This window comes from Embiotoca jacksoni, unplaced genomic scaffold, assembly GCF_022577435.1.
Source record: "Embiotoca jacksoni isolate LCO1_2020_lvr unplaced genomic scaffold, fEmbJac1.0.p SCAF_18, whole genome shotgun sequence".
Lineage (NCBI taxonomy): Eukaryota > Metazoa > Chordata > Actinopteri > Embiotocidae > Embiotoca > Embiotoca jacksoni.
This window is the reverse complement of record NW_027185318.1, coordinates 3,177,901-3,191,239: the sequence shown is the minus strand read 5'-3', so window position 1 is coordinate 3,191,239 and position 13,339 is coordinate 3,177,901. Positions and strand designations below refer to the sequence as shown.

Here is a 13,339-nt window from a genome sequence, read left to right as displayed (position 1 = left end):
CCACGTGACGCTTGTTGACACCCAGGAAGAACCTGGCCTCGCTCGCTAAGCACGGGGAAAGAGGAGGGAAGGAAAATGGACGATAACGTTCAGCTCGGCGATTCTGCACCGGTAAAAAATGTGAGTAACTGCGTTGAACCGTGAACGATGCTGTGAGGAAATGGGAAGGCAGATCTAACAGGCATTTTGGAGCCCCGTGAAATAAATCCACACGGTAACGGTGGCAACGAGCATTAGCTACGGAGCTAATAAGATAGCGTGAACCTCAGTCAGTCGGGAAGAAAGCTGCTTCACTTAATCGTTTCTTGGAGACACACACGGTCATTTACTTCTTTTGAGCAACGACAGAAAGATGTTTTTTTGTGTATCTGAGTATCCTACTAACGTTAGATAAGTTAGTTTGCCATGCTACCCGAAATTTCCCGACATGCACCGCTCAGTGTTTTCTTTCGTTAGATAATCACGTGTTTGTATTGTTTTTGTTCTGTCTAAAAAACGATGCATCTTCCAGTCAGTAGAAACAACCTGACCTGCTGTATTTTGTGTGTAAACCGTGTCATTTGTCAACAGATGGTGCAGTTCAAGCAAAACCACAAATTATGAATGCATGTGTCAGCATTTGGCTTGAAAAAAGTAAAAAAAATAAATAAAATACAAAATGATTTCCCATGTTAACATGAGGCATATGTTCCAGGTTGCCAGGTCTGGACGAAGAGCTCGCCCTGCAGCCGACCAGTCGCCATTTGAAGATTCTCGCCACACACGGAAGTCGTCCACCTCCGCTTCAGGGGGAGAAGTAGGTGGTTATTTGATAACACTTTGCCGTGTGCTATAATTACACTTTACAATTAAGCTGCATAAACATGCATTTTTTTTTTCTTATACATGAATTGCAGGATGATGATGAGGTAGGTCGCATGGTACAAAAAGCAGTGACTTTGCATGGCTTCTGCTGCTAAAGCCCCAAATATCATCTTCATACCGTTTACTGTCATCTTAGATTTTTTTTTTTTTTTTAAACGTGAGTTAACACTCTTGTTTGCTTCAGTTCAGTTGGTTGGATTTTGATATTTGAACACACACAGCACAGATTCAGACGTCTTGAGTTTCTATTTACTACTTCGGCAGGATTTAAAGAAAAGCTGCTCCTCGTTGTTTGCCCTGTGTGTGTGTGTGTGTGTGTGTGTGTGTGTGTGTGTGTTTGCATTAAGTGTTTGAAGCGTTACCTCATATTAACTCTGCAACCCTTTTTAAACTTTAGAGTCACAAAACACAGTAATGTGCTCCTGTAAATGGTCCAATTCAGTCCCCATTACCTTTCTATCAATTATAATAAGTCCCCTCTTCTAACACTGCTTAGTTTTACATGATTCACTCCGGGTTCACTTCCCCTCCACCGAAACATGTTTGATGTATTGATGAAGTTTAGATTAAATATAGGATAAAATCCACACCAGAAGTTGTATCAGAAGCCACACTTTAAATATAACAAATAACTTCCCTTCGCTATTGCTGGCATTTATGGAATCAGTCATATCTCCTGAATCGGCAAACTGTAAACCAGCCAGCATTCCCGAAGCACGAAAAAAAAAATGTCAGCGATGCTCTTGCTTTAGGCTAATCTTCCCAAATTAGGCCAAACTTCCCTAATGTATGAACCAGTATTCTCGCGCTCTCTCTGACCTGCTGTGCACATGCAATGCATTTTTCCAGCGTGTCGTGCGACAAGGGTGTTTTTTTGCAGTCTTCGTTTATCAACCCTGACCTCCTCTGCCTGAAATACCCAACTGATTGGTCACATTCTTGACATCCTTTTAAACAAAGACTCAGTTGCTTATATGGGCTCATAGGGTTTGGCCATCACTATTTCCGTGCACTAGAGACCATCAGAAAATCCCAAATTAGAAACCATGAGGGCAAAGCTAATTACCTCAACAGTTAGAACTATTTTACTACAACTCTGAGGTTCATATTTGGTCATGCAGAATTTGAGGCACGGATGTGTTTTGTTTCTCAGGACACGTATGCTCCTCTCCACTTTTTTGTTGAAGTCTCACAGGAAGAATTTATTACACTCAAACACACTTGACCTTCTTATCTTGTCTCTCGTGAAGATTGCTCATTGTCAGAAATACCAAACATTAAACATCAGAGGAATTTCACATTACTCGAAGAAATTTTGTAATCTTGCTTGGAAAGCCTCAGTTGTCATTATTGTAATCCTTTTTGTTCTTATTAAAGAGACAGTTACTAATTACACAAAGTTGAGGGAGCTCGTTCAGCCTCAGCTCTCTCGATTAATGGTAATATACAGCGGGGCAGAGTGGGCTCCCCCTCCCTCTGCCCCGCTTAATGGTGACATTCAGATTTATAAATGGCTTCGGTAAAAGAACCAGCCATGAAAGATTATTTCCTCTTTCATCATAAATGAAAGAAATTCTTCACGAACACTTTGTCCTCTGCAGACCCAATTTAGTAATGAGAAATGTTGTGCCTCTCCCCCCCCCCCTCCCCGTCCCCCCTTTTAATTCATTTGTCTGGTGCCCACTCTCGTGTGCTCCGAGGAATTCATTCATTCAAGTGCTGGTCTCAGGGCCTCGGTCTCAGGATCAAGATGTATACTCAGTTTACTATTTTCAGAATCAAAGAATCACAGAGAGAGAGTAGGGTCGGGGTGCGGGGGTGCGTTTTTTTCCTCTGAATTTATTTTAGGGTCAGATGTTGTTCCCACACTCTGCTCTTTATGTTTGAATGCTACGAACGGACATCACTGAAAACTATAATAAACAAAACAATTAGGTGACCTTTCGCTGCACATACCAGGCAATGTTCTTACTGTTTTAGTAGTCTGCAACTTTTATTGTAGAACAACATTAGAAGATAAGTTTGTGCCTTTAGCAGGACAATTAAACGTACTTTTCCTGCCTTGTGCATTAATGCCATGCTGTGGGGGCTGCTTTTCCTTTTGGCGTTTTGATTTTCTGCTTTGGACAAGAGGGCCCTCTACTGGCACATTTACACTTTATAAAGTCTTGAAAACAGGTCTCTTGTCTCTTGTTTATGGATGAAAGCTCAAAATATAGCCTATTCAGTGCTATATCAAATACGTATTAATGTGACACATAATTGTGGTGAAATTTAAAGCGCTATCTTATAAAAACATGCTATTTTTTAATAATTCTTTTCAAAGATTAAAGCCTAGCAGAAGGGATAATGCTTTCAAAAGGAATTTATTTGTCTTCTACGTGAGTGAGTAGACTTTCAACGAAGCTGTTTGCCATTTCAGTTTTTTTTCTTTCTCCCAGGGCCCTCCTCCTAAACCCGCCCGGCGGCAGGGTGGCTGGGCAGAAGAGAGCTCCGGGCCTGGTTCTGCCAAGTACGTATCTTCACCTTTTCCCTCCGTCTCCTGTGCTGCGGGGACCGCGAGCTGTGGTCTTGTGTTATGTGTTATTAATGAACTCTCATGCTGTTGAATGAGCTTATTTATCAGTGCATATTTGGCACTCAGGCTGTGAATCAACAAGGTTAGAGGGAGCCTGTCTGAGCAGGCAACTCTCCATTCGTCTTCATCTGTGAGCAAGGCGGTAATTGACATGGTTAATGCATCAGCCACAGGAGGGCACTGTTAGTCAGCTAGCCACTTCATCACAGGGGTTCAAGCCACTTAATCACCCCTTACCACTGCAGTCTGCTCTTTACACAGGGAGCATAACATGGAGAATTCATGAAATATTTGGAACAGATGGAAGGTGTTTGCTAAAAGCTTTCGCCTCCAACAAACAAATCTAAATCTGAACACTGTACATGACTGACTGGGACGTTTTAATATACTGCAGGGCAGTTTGTTCCTCCACCTGCCACTGATTCTATTCTTCAGTCTCAGTAGAGGTGAGAGCTTCGGAGATGCATTGAAGTGAGCAGGCAAAGTCAATTGTGCTTATTTGCGTAGTTTACTGCACCGTTAGTGCAAGCAGGGAAAACAGCAAACTCAATAGATCTTTCCTTTCTCACAGAAGGTCAGCGTGTCGCTTCTGCGCTTTTGCGTAACCCAACTTGATTCTTAGTCTCAAAGTGATTGAAATACAGGAGGTGTAAAAGGGGTTTGCACGTGCATTGATCCTCTCTGAAACAAAGTAAGTAATGGTCCCCCCTGGAACCGGCAAGGACTTTTCCCTTCAATGTCACCCCTCATGCTCAATCACCACTGCCCTCCTCCCACTAATCCCAGCGCAGAAATCCCAGGATTTGTCGATCTATCACTTCTAATTGACACTAAATGATCTGTCAGTTTATTGATGAACCTTTGAAACCAGGTTGTCACAATATATTTTATCCCTAACAACTTTTTCCAGACAGTTTTACCATGTCTATCGCTTTGCCTTACATGAGTCTTAATCAAGGGGCCTGTAATGTGTCTTAAGTGTCGCCACCCCCGCCCCCCCCAGACAGGACACCGTCCAAGGGCAGGCAGGTAGGCTCCCTCAGCTTCTCTCTGCCTCGCCTGGCTGGACTGTAGCACCTTGAAGGCTGTTGGTGTGTCACCAGACAGCATGCAAAAGACTGACAAAGCAGGAGTTAACATTATTAGCAGATAACAGGTTATCTCATAATGTTTCATATCCATAATTTTTTTCAATAAAGAAACTCAATTTTAACTGAGAGATTTCCATGTTTTTGAATACACGTTAATAAATAAATTCATTAAAACTTGAGTGTCTGTATGTATTCAGATGTAAGGCAAGTTGTTTTTAAAATGTTGAAATCAGTTATATTCTCGTTGTTAAAATCACAAATCATATCGGTCTCAAAGGTTTCAAAGGTTTTACAATCTGCACAGCGTACAACACCCTCCATCCGTAGACACACGAGTCCAAAAGGGAAAATCACCCCCCAGAATCCCTTCAGGAATAAAAAAAAAAAAAATGAAGCACAACAAATACTGGATCCCTCTTTTGTTGAAATAAAAGTATGGGTTACAGTTATTGTGAAGACATACAAGCTTGGATTTATTTTCCAAGCTTGTTTTCCGTGTTGTCCCCATATTGTATTAAGCACCTCTTAATTCTTGTGCTACAAATTGATGCATATTTCATATATGAATTTATTGTACATCTGTAAATACTGACAGTTGGAGCGTCTTGAGATTTGGTAGTGAAGAAGAATTGAAATAACATCAAGGAAAACACTGTTGCAGCACTAAATGAATTACCTTTAAGTCCAGTAGGGGGCACTACTCAACCAGGAGAACTAGCAAAAGTATTGTGCGCCATAAAAAAAGAAAAAAAAGATTCAAACTTGTTGTACTGAAACATATTTTTTAGACTACTTATATATATATATATATATATATATATATATATATATATATAGTAAAAAAAACATAAACTTTAGTTTTCTTTCTGAATTGATGTGTTTAATATCTTATTGCAGTGACGATGTGGTTTTATTTGTTCTCCTCTCACACCAGGTGGTTGATACTTTTCAGAAAATAGACAGTGTGTGCTAAATATGCTGTGTTGAGGTAGAGAAGTGTCAAGCGCAGTATTTTGGGGTGCTGGCATGCTTTCTTCATGCTGAGCTGAATAAATAGAGAGAAGTCTGAAAATAGTTACATAATCCTGAACAGAGCAGGCGAGGGCACACAACTGTTATAGACTCTAATCGTTAGATACAGACGAAGAAGATTTATCTGTCAGGAAGCTTTAAGCTTAATATTGTACTTTAAGGAGGAAAAAAATGTAATAAGTGTGTTATTTAATTTGTCTCAGATGTGTTCTTTCTGCTGATATACAGATCTTCAAGAAGACCTGCAGCTGAGGACCTGGAAGAGTGAGTCACACCTGAAACACATTTCATTGCACTCTTGCAGTTGTTGATTGAAATCGATGGCAGTTACATTTTTGTGTGATTGTATAAAAATAGTTTAAACGTTTGTTTCCTTCGCAGTAAAGTGGAAATGACGCTGTGCTTTCAGATTGTCCTTGGTAGCAACTAATCCTTGCCTTTCGAGAACAATCACTTAACATGATTAAAAAAAACAAAAACAGCGTGACTGAGTTGCCATCACTTTTATTGCTGTTTTCCTGTTCTTCTAAGGTTTTTTGTCTCACCCTCCCTCCCATCATTCTGTGACTAGAATAGACATCACCATGAGGAGAGGCAGGTAGAGGACGGAGTCGTGTATGTTTTACTCATCATCGCAGCTGGAGCTCTGGTGTCTGAATGGCTGTAGTGACACAGAGGCTTTGTGCGAAACTGATGATGTTACCCTGCAGAAAAATCCCCTACGTTGTGCTTCTGTCACAATTGTCGTGTCTTAGTAATACTTATTCAGACGGCGGCTCCAGCTGGGTTTGTTTTGTTTTTTGAAATTCTTAGAGGTGATCTTGTCCGGCGGCCGGTGGGCTGCTCGCCCAGACAGCACAACGCCGTCTCAGAGCACCTTTGTCAGAGGCTGCTGTTCTGAAGTCTGAGCAAGTGCCCGACCACGAGAAAGAACAAAAACAGGCCCATCATCAAAGCAAAGTCCAGGAGCCAACTCACTCACTCCCTATGATGACCTCACCGTCAGGCTGGCTTTGGAAAGCATTCAATAATTCATACTCTCACACTTCCTGTTTCTACAGCCGCCGCCTGCGACCACAAACTCCCCCGGGATCAGATGATGAAGGAGGTAAGAGCACCCTTGCAATCCCCCACTCGGTGTGTCTCCTCACGGGCAAAGAGGAGCCCTTCAGTGCCTCCCCGGCACATTCATCCTGTGAAAGTAGAGCAGATAAGCAGGCAGTCAGATCATCGCTTCTCACTGATGCTCCGGCCATATTTCTCCTTGGATCCAGCGTGGATTCATGTGTCACCAGTCTGCCTTTGAGTGTGCGGCAGCGTCTAAGCTCGAACCCTTTTGATGAACATGACAAGTGAATATGTTCATTTAATAACATCAGATCCGTCGCTGATGGAGAGTATTGTGGCTGGATTGAGGTCGTCCACCCGCCACCCACAGCGACACAGTTAGTCACAAACACACACACACACACACACACACACACACACACACACACACACACACACACACACACACACGTGAACACACACATTGTCAGACAGGTGCTGCTGAATACAGATCTCGTAACATTGCTGCTTTTGACTGAGTGACCTGAGGGCTCGACTGCACACCACAAACAACCTGAGGACTGAGGGGGGAAAGTTCAGCAAGGTGCTGCCAAAGATAATTGTTCTATTTTGCAGTGTGGAGCAGCTGTGGAAATAGGAAATAGTAAAGATCGGTTATTGTACGCTGCTGAAGGACCTCAAGACATTGGTGCTAACGATATTATTGTATGATGTCAGTTATGAACAAATTAACAAATGACATTTGATCACAACCTGCGTGTTGTAACTTTGTTAAAAATTGTTGAGCAAGATTTATTTAATTTAGGATATTTTAGTAAATTCTAAGAAAAGAAACGAAAAATAATGTATTCAACTTAAACCAAAGCTACAAATACATGATGACATTTCAAACAATGAAAACAAATTTATTTCATTAAATGTCTGTTTTTGATTTATTGAAATATTTTACTTTTAATCATCATTTTCTCAGGTTTTCAGAGACATTGTGAACAATATCATTAAATATCACTGAGGCTCGATGTTAATTCCACACCTCTGTATTTTGCTGCAGTGTTGTCTTACAACACTGTATTTAATTGGCTGGTGCTGGTTGAACATTACATTTTAAAAAGTATAAATTCTAAAACATGGATGATGTTAGATTGTAATGAATATCAATGAATTGCTAACATGAACTGCAGGGCTTCCAGTAAATGTTTAATAAAACAGTAAATCTCTCTTATATTTACACACACACACACACACACACACACACACACACACATACTGTATTGTCAGCATGCTGGCTAAAACAGCCGGTTGAAAGACGAGTCCAGAGGTTTGGTTCTCTTGCAGTTACTGCCGCCGGAAAGATTATTACTCTGTGGAGGGAGACCTCTTAATACAGAGCTGCAGGCAGGGGCATTGGAAATTACAGTGCTGAGGGTTAGTGAGATAGCCCCTGCGATCTTGATTATGTCCCCTACCCTTATCCCTTATGTCCACTGGCTACAAGCACAGAGAGAGGCAGGGAGAGGAGGCTACCCAGTCCCCCCCTGCTCCCATCTCCCTATCAGCTGGCCCCGCGGCCTCCTGCTGGTCACTTAAAATAGCACCAGTATCGCAAACACACTCATCTGTTTCATGTCTCGCTGGCGTGCTCTTTAGACTGTGATATGTTGAATATTGTCCCATAAGCCTTTCAAATGGATTCTGTGCCGAGGTAATCATTTGACCGGACCCCTGCGCAGATTATAGGAGCCCGAGCGATGTGGAGAAGACGTCCTGTTCTCCAAAGTCGCTGACTGGCACGTGCCTGCCGGGAATATGTCTACATCCACAAGCAAATTATCCCCTTTTGATATTTACATGCTTCAGCGAGGAAGCCGGACGCGACCGTGTAATAAGGATACGCGTGGCCTGCTCGCTGCCAGACAAAAGCCACCTTGATACATGTCCAGCTGAGCGAAGGAAGCCGGTGTGGGTAATGTGTGGCCCGCCGGTGAGAGACGGCTCCTCCTGATGGAGTCGGAAGAAAACACTGACTTGTTTGCAGCTGCTTTTGTGCCCTGCTTGACCTCCGGTAATAGTTTGAAGTTGAGGCTCATTTAAAAAGATGTTGTTCCTTTTTTCACTTAATAATAGACTTTGCATATAGACAACATATGCCAGCGCACGTCACACCGAACTCTCATGGACTGTGGTAATAGTGCATTACCGGCTCAGATGAAAAACGGAGTGTGTGGACAGATAGACAACCACGAAGCTGTTTGCAAAGCCGGACGGCAAAGCTTTTTGATGTCATTGCACTAAGACCATTAAATTTGATTGGGGGTCCAGGGGGGACGGATTCTGCTGAACGCTGTGCTTTGTAAATGAGAGGACAAAGTGTCACCGGGGCCTCATGAATATGAAATACCCGCGCCCGCATTTATTTGGATATCAGAAACACAGATGAATCTTGTCAGCGGCTAAACGAGCGTGGCATTTTTAATTTGGTTTAATTAAAAAAAAAAGAAAGAAGTAAGTTATCAGCGTGGGGGTGAGCTTTTGGTTTCCATAGAGAAAACTTGATGGGTAGTTTTCAGAATTCTTCATCCACCTGAGAAACATGTCCGGAATCAAAATATTTTCTCCTCCTTCCATCAAAGATCGATGTTTCTTCAACTTAAGTTTATTTTCAGGGGTTATTTTGGAGGAACGGTGACACAGATGCCAAGATATTTCCTCACATCAGATGCAGACTTCCATCTCCTCACCTCTATTTAGCTCCTCTATTGACTTTCCCCTCAGGGTGCAGTACTGTGGTTAGAGATTACTGACAACCCTCTTCATGCAGTCCAGCTCTCTCTCTTTCTCCCACTATCTGCCTGTTCCTCTGACTCCTGCTTCCACTCCTTTCTCGCTCTGTTACTGTCAACACTGAGCTGTGGAGCTAATAAGGATGTGCAGTCTGCTGCCCCGCCACAAAATATTGTTCAGGAAAGACACATCGCCCCCACAGCTTGGACACCTGGGTAGCCTGTTACAGTTTTGGCAGCTATTCGTATGACACAAAAAACGCTATATTATTGTATTATCTTTCCCTGTAAAGTGGCTTTAGGACAATGAAAGTCAGCATGCAGGGAGGTGTTCAGTCTCTTTATTCGTTATTAACTATGTAGCTGATTTCCAACCAATCCCTCTACATCCCTTTTTATCCCTCTGTTATTTCCCTGCCCTGATATGTCCATCTGAAAAATGCTGTGAAAGTTTGCCCTGTCCTTCTTGGGAGTGGAGCCATCCTCTGTCCTGTTGCGTTTTGCCAATTAAAGTGGGTTCCCACTGTTTGAGCAGCGGGCTGGCGGCTCCTGGCACTGCAGCCCCTGCCAGGCCGCACTGTGACTTCCGACCCCACACAGATGGGCCCGCAAGCAAATACTCTTGCACATGGCTGGATGCCGCCCCAGTCGGAGTGGCAGAGTGGACACGGAGGTCGGCCTACCGGCCACTGCAGGTCCTCGGGGTGGGCGGCGCTGACAGGGCCCAAATGCTAAGGTAGCAGGGGGTGCTTTCTGGGGAGCCCCTGGCCAGCGCCCCTCTCACAGCAGGATGAGCTGCCGCCTTGCCTCCTGAATATTCATGGCCGCATGGCTATTGTGACAGGGCAGCTCTTATGAGGATGTAGCAAGCGGGAGGGGAGGAAGTGCCACACAGATATGGTCACACATACACATAGTCTCAGAAACACACACACACTTCTAGCAGCCATTCACAGGGGATTTACTGTATTTTAATCAGTGTTTTTGTACTGAGAGGAAAATGACTGAATAGTCATTTGATTGTATAAAAACATTTTTTTTTTTAGACCTCTCTCAATCAGACGCTTTCTGTTTTTGGTTTCCAGATATTCCAGTGATTCCAGACCTTGAAGAAGATCTCACCATGCAGGTTGCTGCTCCACCGAGGTAGCGAACTCCTTAAACTCTCCGTAGTTTATCCTTCTCGCTCTGTATGACACCTCCATCCATGCACAGGGCTCTGGATCAGCAGCTCACTCCGGTGACTGTGATGTTACCTGTCCTCCACTCCTGCCGTCGCAGAGTGCCCTGCTTTATAGGGCTGAAATGGAGAAATAACAGTTGGGTGTGATTTATGCAACTCTGTTACCAGGGTCCTTACTAACCGGGCCCTTTGATTTACAGGGCAGTGAGAGACACGCCGACATGTGTCGAATATGTAGCAAGGCTATGACAGCGGTGGAGGTTATTAGGCTGGGGCTTGCTCTCTGTGCGAGATAATATCCACATTGAACTCATTGCGGGGGCAATGTAGCGTGTAATGTGCAGTAAGTAGGACTGGCATGCACTGCTAGGCCCCGGCCACTTTGAGAGCCCCCCCACTTAATTCCAACCCACAGATAAGCAGCTGGGTTTCAATTTGAAGCGTTTAACACTTGGCAACCATCTCCTGCTCTCTGTGGTCTTTGCTTGAAGTCTTGGAGCTTAATAGTGCACAAACTTCAAACTTATCTAAAGCCACTTCTCGGTCTTCCTGTCCATGGCGTGTGAGGACAGTATTTTTCTCTGCGACGTGATGTTTTGATTGAAATACAAGTTCGTTATCAGCATGAGTCAATCACTGGCCTGTTTTTCTCAACTTTCTGGACTTCCTGTCACTCTTGTTAGCATCCAGGTGAACCGGGTGATGACCTACAGAGATCTGGACAATGATCTGACTAACTATTCTGCATTCCAAACCTTAGTAAGTAAAGGACATTTATTTTTTAATACGTTTCACAACTTTGTGTCTTTTCTCTTCAAGGTGGTGCATTCATGCTTTGCAACTTGTTCAAGCTCAGTGAATTTTCCTGCACTCTTTCTTCAGGACGGAGAGATTGACTTGAAGCTCCTCACCAAGGTTTTAGCACCGGAGCAGGAGGTGAAGGAGGTGAGTGAGTTTTTAGTAAATATAGCTTGTGAGCTCCCAACGAAGGCCCGTCCAGCTGTTTCTAGAGCAGCAGGGGAGGTTGCCACTCTGTCTCCCAGGTAATCAAGATTTATGATGTGTACATTAACCCCCCCCGCCCTCCCTACATTCTCCTCTCTTTGCCCCCTTTGTTCCCCCATGCTCCCTTTCGTTGGTGCGTCTCTAATTCTTCTTTTCTGCCCCTCTTTTGCTGTGCAGGATGATGTGAGCTGGGACTGGGATCATCTGTTTACAGAGGTGTCCTCAGAGCTGCTGATGGAATGGGATCAAGGAGAGAGTGAGGAGCTCGCTGCGTTGCCTGTAACATGAGGAGGAGGTTTGAACTGAGACTTTAAATGGCTCCAGTGGGAACGGTGGGTGGACGTCCATTTCACAGAGGGACCAGCGACTTTGGCTATATTTACTTTAAATTGCTGTTTGTTATCCAGAGTTTATATTTTATAAGGTTTTTCTAAATAAAGTTTTATGTGCAGTGTTACCCTGTCTTTGTTTAGTTTTTTGAAATTTTTCTCTTTTTTGTGTGTTTGGTTGTTTGTTTAAACAGCCAAAAGGCAAACTGATTTTTATTTGAAAAGCCCCTCTGAAAATAGCAGTTACAGATAAAAACACCCTCTCTGTACTGCCAGCATTATCAACAGCCTCATACAAGTCCAAGGTTGATAATCAGCTAAGCTGAAATCCAGTTGATTGTGTTTAAATTAACATTCCTCATTAAAGCCGACAACCTTATTGTTATTGACTGTGCCATTGACTTTATCTTCCAGCTCTTCGATAGGAGCAACCCCTTCTTCACTATTATCTCAAATGCATTGAACAGAGTTCCTATTGACACCTGGGGGATTAGCATACATTATACCTTTTCACTGGATAAAGAGGGATGAGATGTAAGTCAGGAACAAGACAGCTGCAAGTATCAGGTGTCTGCTCTTTAAAGTGAAACATCAAATTCTTCAGCATTGTAGAGGAAGCAGGACAGACCGGTGGGAAGTACATGTTTTCATTTCTCAATTTAAAATGCCATTTTCATAATAGGAGTCATAACGTATGAATTACGTTGAGTACTGTGGTTTCAGCGTGCTGGTCATGTGTATCAGCATTCAGTTTTGTCTTTGGTTCATGTGTGTGAATATAGATGCAGGCCTCCAAAGTGAGGCCAGGTCTGCTAGGGAAACAGCTGTAACATTTACAGATTGTGATTAGGTTGATTTCCAAAGCAGCGAGCAGCCTCATGACATTTGGAGATGCACAGCAAAGTCCTCAAGGACACACAATCTACACATCTAACAGCTCAATCACTGCCCATCACAAATAGATCCAGGTTTCTTTTCTTTTTTTTTTCCATTTGGTGGGGCCTTGAATCAACTTCATCAAGTGTAATACCTCAGGACCAAGTGATCACATTTGTGCTCAGAATATTTGTGTGTGACTGAATATTTGAGCCCGGTGCTCAAATTCAGCGACTGATCTCTGTTTCTCTATCAGACATACAGATGCACACTTTTTTTACCGCCTCCACAATTGGCTTATTTAGCCAGACTTAATGAATTCTGCCCATATGCCCTGAGCAGCTGCTATGTTGCCCCTTCCTCCTGCCCCCGCCGAGCTGCGAAGTGCCCATCCATGTAGAGACAACCTCTAGCTGTCTCTCTGGAGAAGGCTAAGCCTGCCACTCCTCTGCTGGCAGCCAGCCGGTGCTGTCTGAGGCGGACTGTGGACGGGCCGAGGACTCAGATTAGGACCCGGTGGTCACGGGTTGCGG

General features: G+C 43.5%; 1 protein-coding gene across 3 annotated transcripts; it reads left to right on the top strand.

Moving 5' to 3' along the window:
• The first annotated feature begins 30 nt into the window (after positions 1 to 30).
• Positions 31 to 12,058, top strand: LOC138199848 (Intraflagellar transport protein 43 homolog). 3 transcript variants are annotated; one of them, XM_069152092.1, is made up of 10 exons: positions 31 to 120; positions 695 to 796; positions 897 to 908; positions 3,306 to 3,376; positions 5,794 to 5,829; positions 6,627 to 6,673; positions 10,499 to 10,559; positions 11,280 to 11,355; positions 11,479 to 11,541; positions 11,779 to 12,058. In XM_069152092.1, exons 1-10 carry the CDS (start codon positions 76 to 78, stop codon positions 11,887 to 11,889), a joined length of 624 nt encoding a protein of 207 aa, XP_069008193.1. In that variant the 5' UTR covers positions 31 to 75; the 3' UTR covers positions 11,890 to 12,058. The 3 variants fall into 3 exon arrangements, with proteins under 3 accessions (XP_069008193.1, XP_069008192.1, XP_069008194.1); XM_069152091.1 differs by having other exon boundaries at positions 695 to 797; positions 889 to 908; XM_069152093.1 differs by lacking the exon at positions 897 to 908.
• The last annotated feature ends 1,281 nt before the right edge of the window (positions 12,059 to 13,339 follow it).

Coding starts and splice junctions, on each gene's coding strand:
- LOC138199848 (XM_069152091.1), top strand. CDS start 76: ATGGACGATAACGTTCAGCTCGGCGATTCTGCACCGGTAAAAAAT. Junction 909..3,305: donor AATTGCAGGATGATGATGAG/GTAGGTCGCATG, acceptor TCTTTCTCCCAG/GGCCCTCCTCCTAAACCCGC. Junction 11,356..11,478: donor ATTCTGCATTCCAAACCTTA/GTAAGTAAAGGA, acceptor CTCTTTCTTCAG/GACGGAGAGATTGACTTGAA.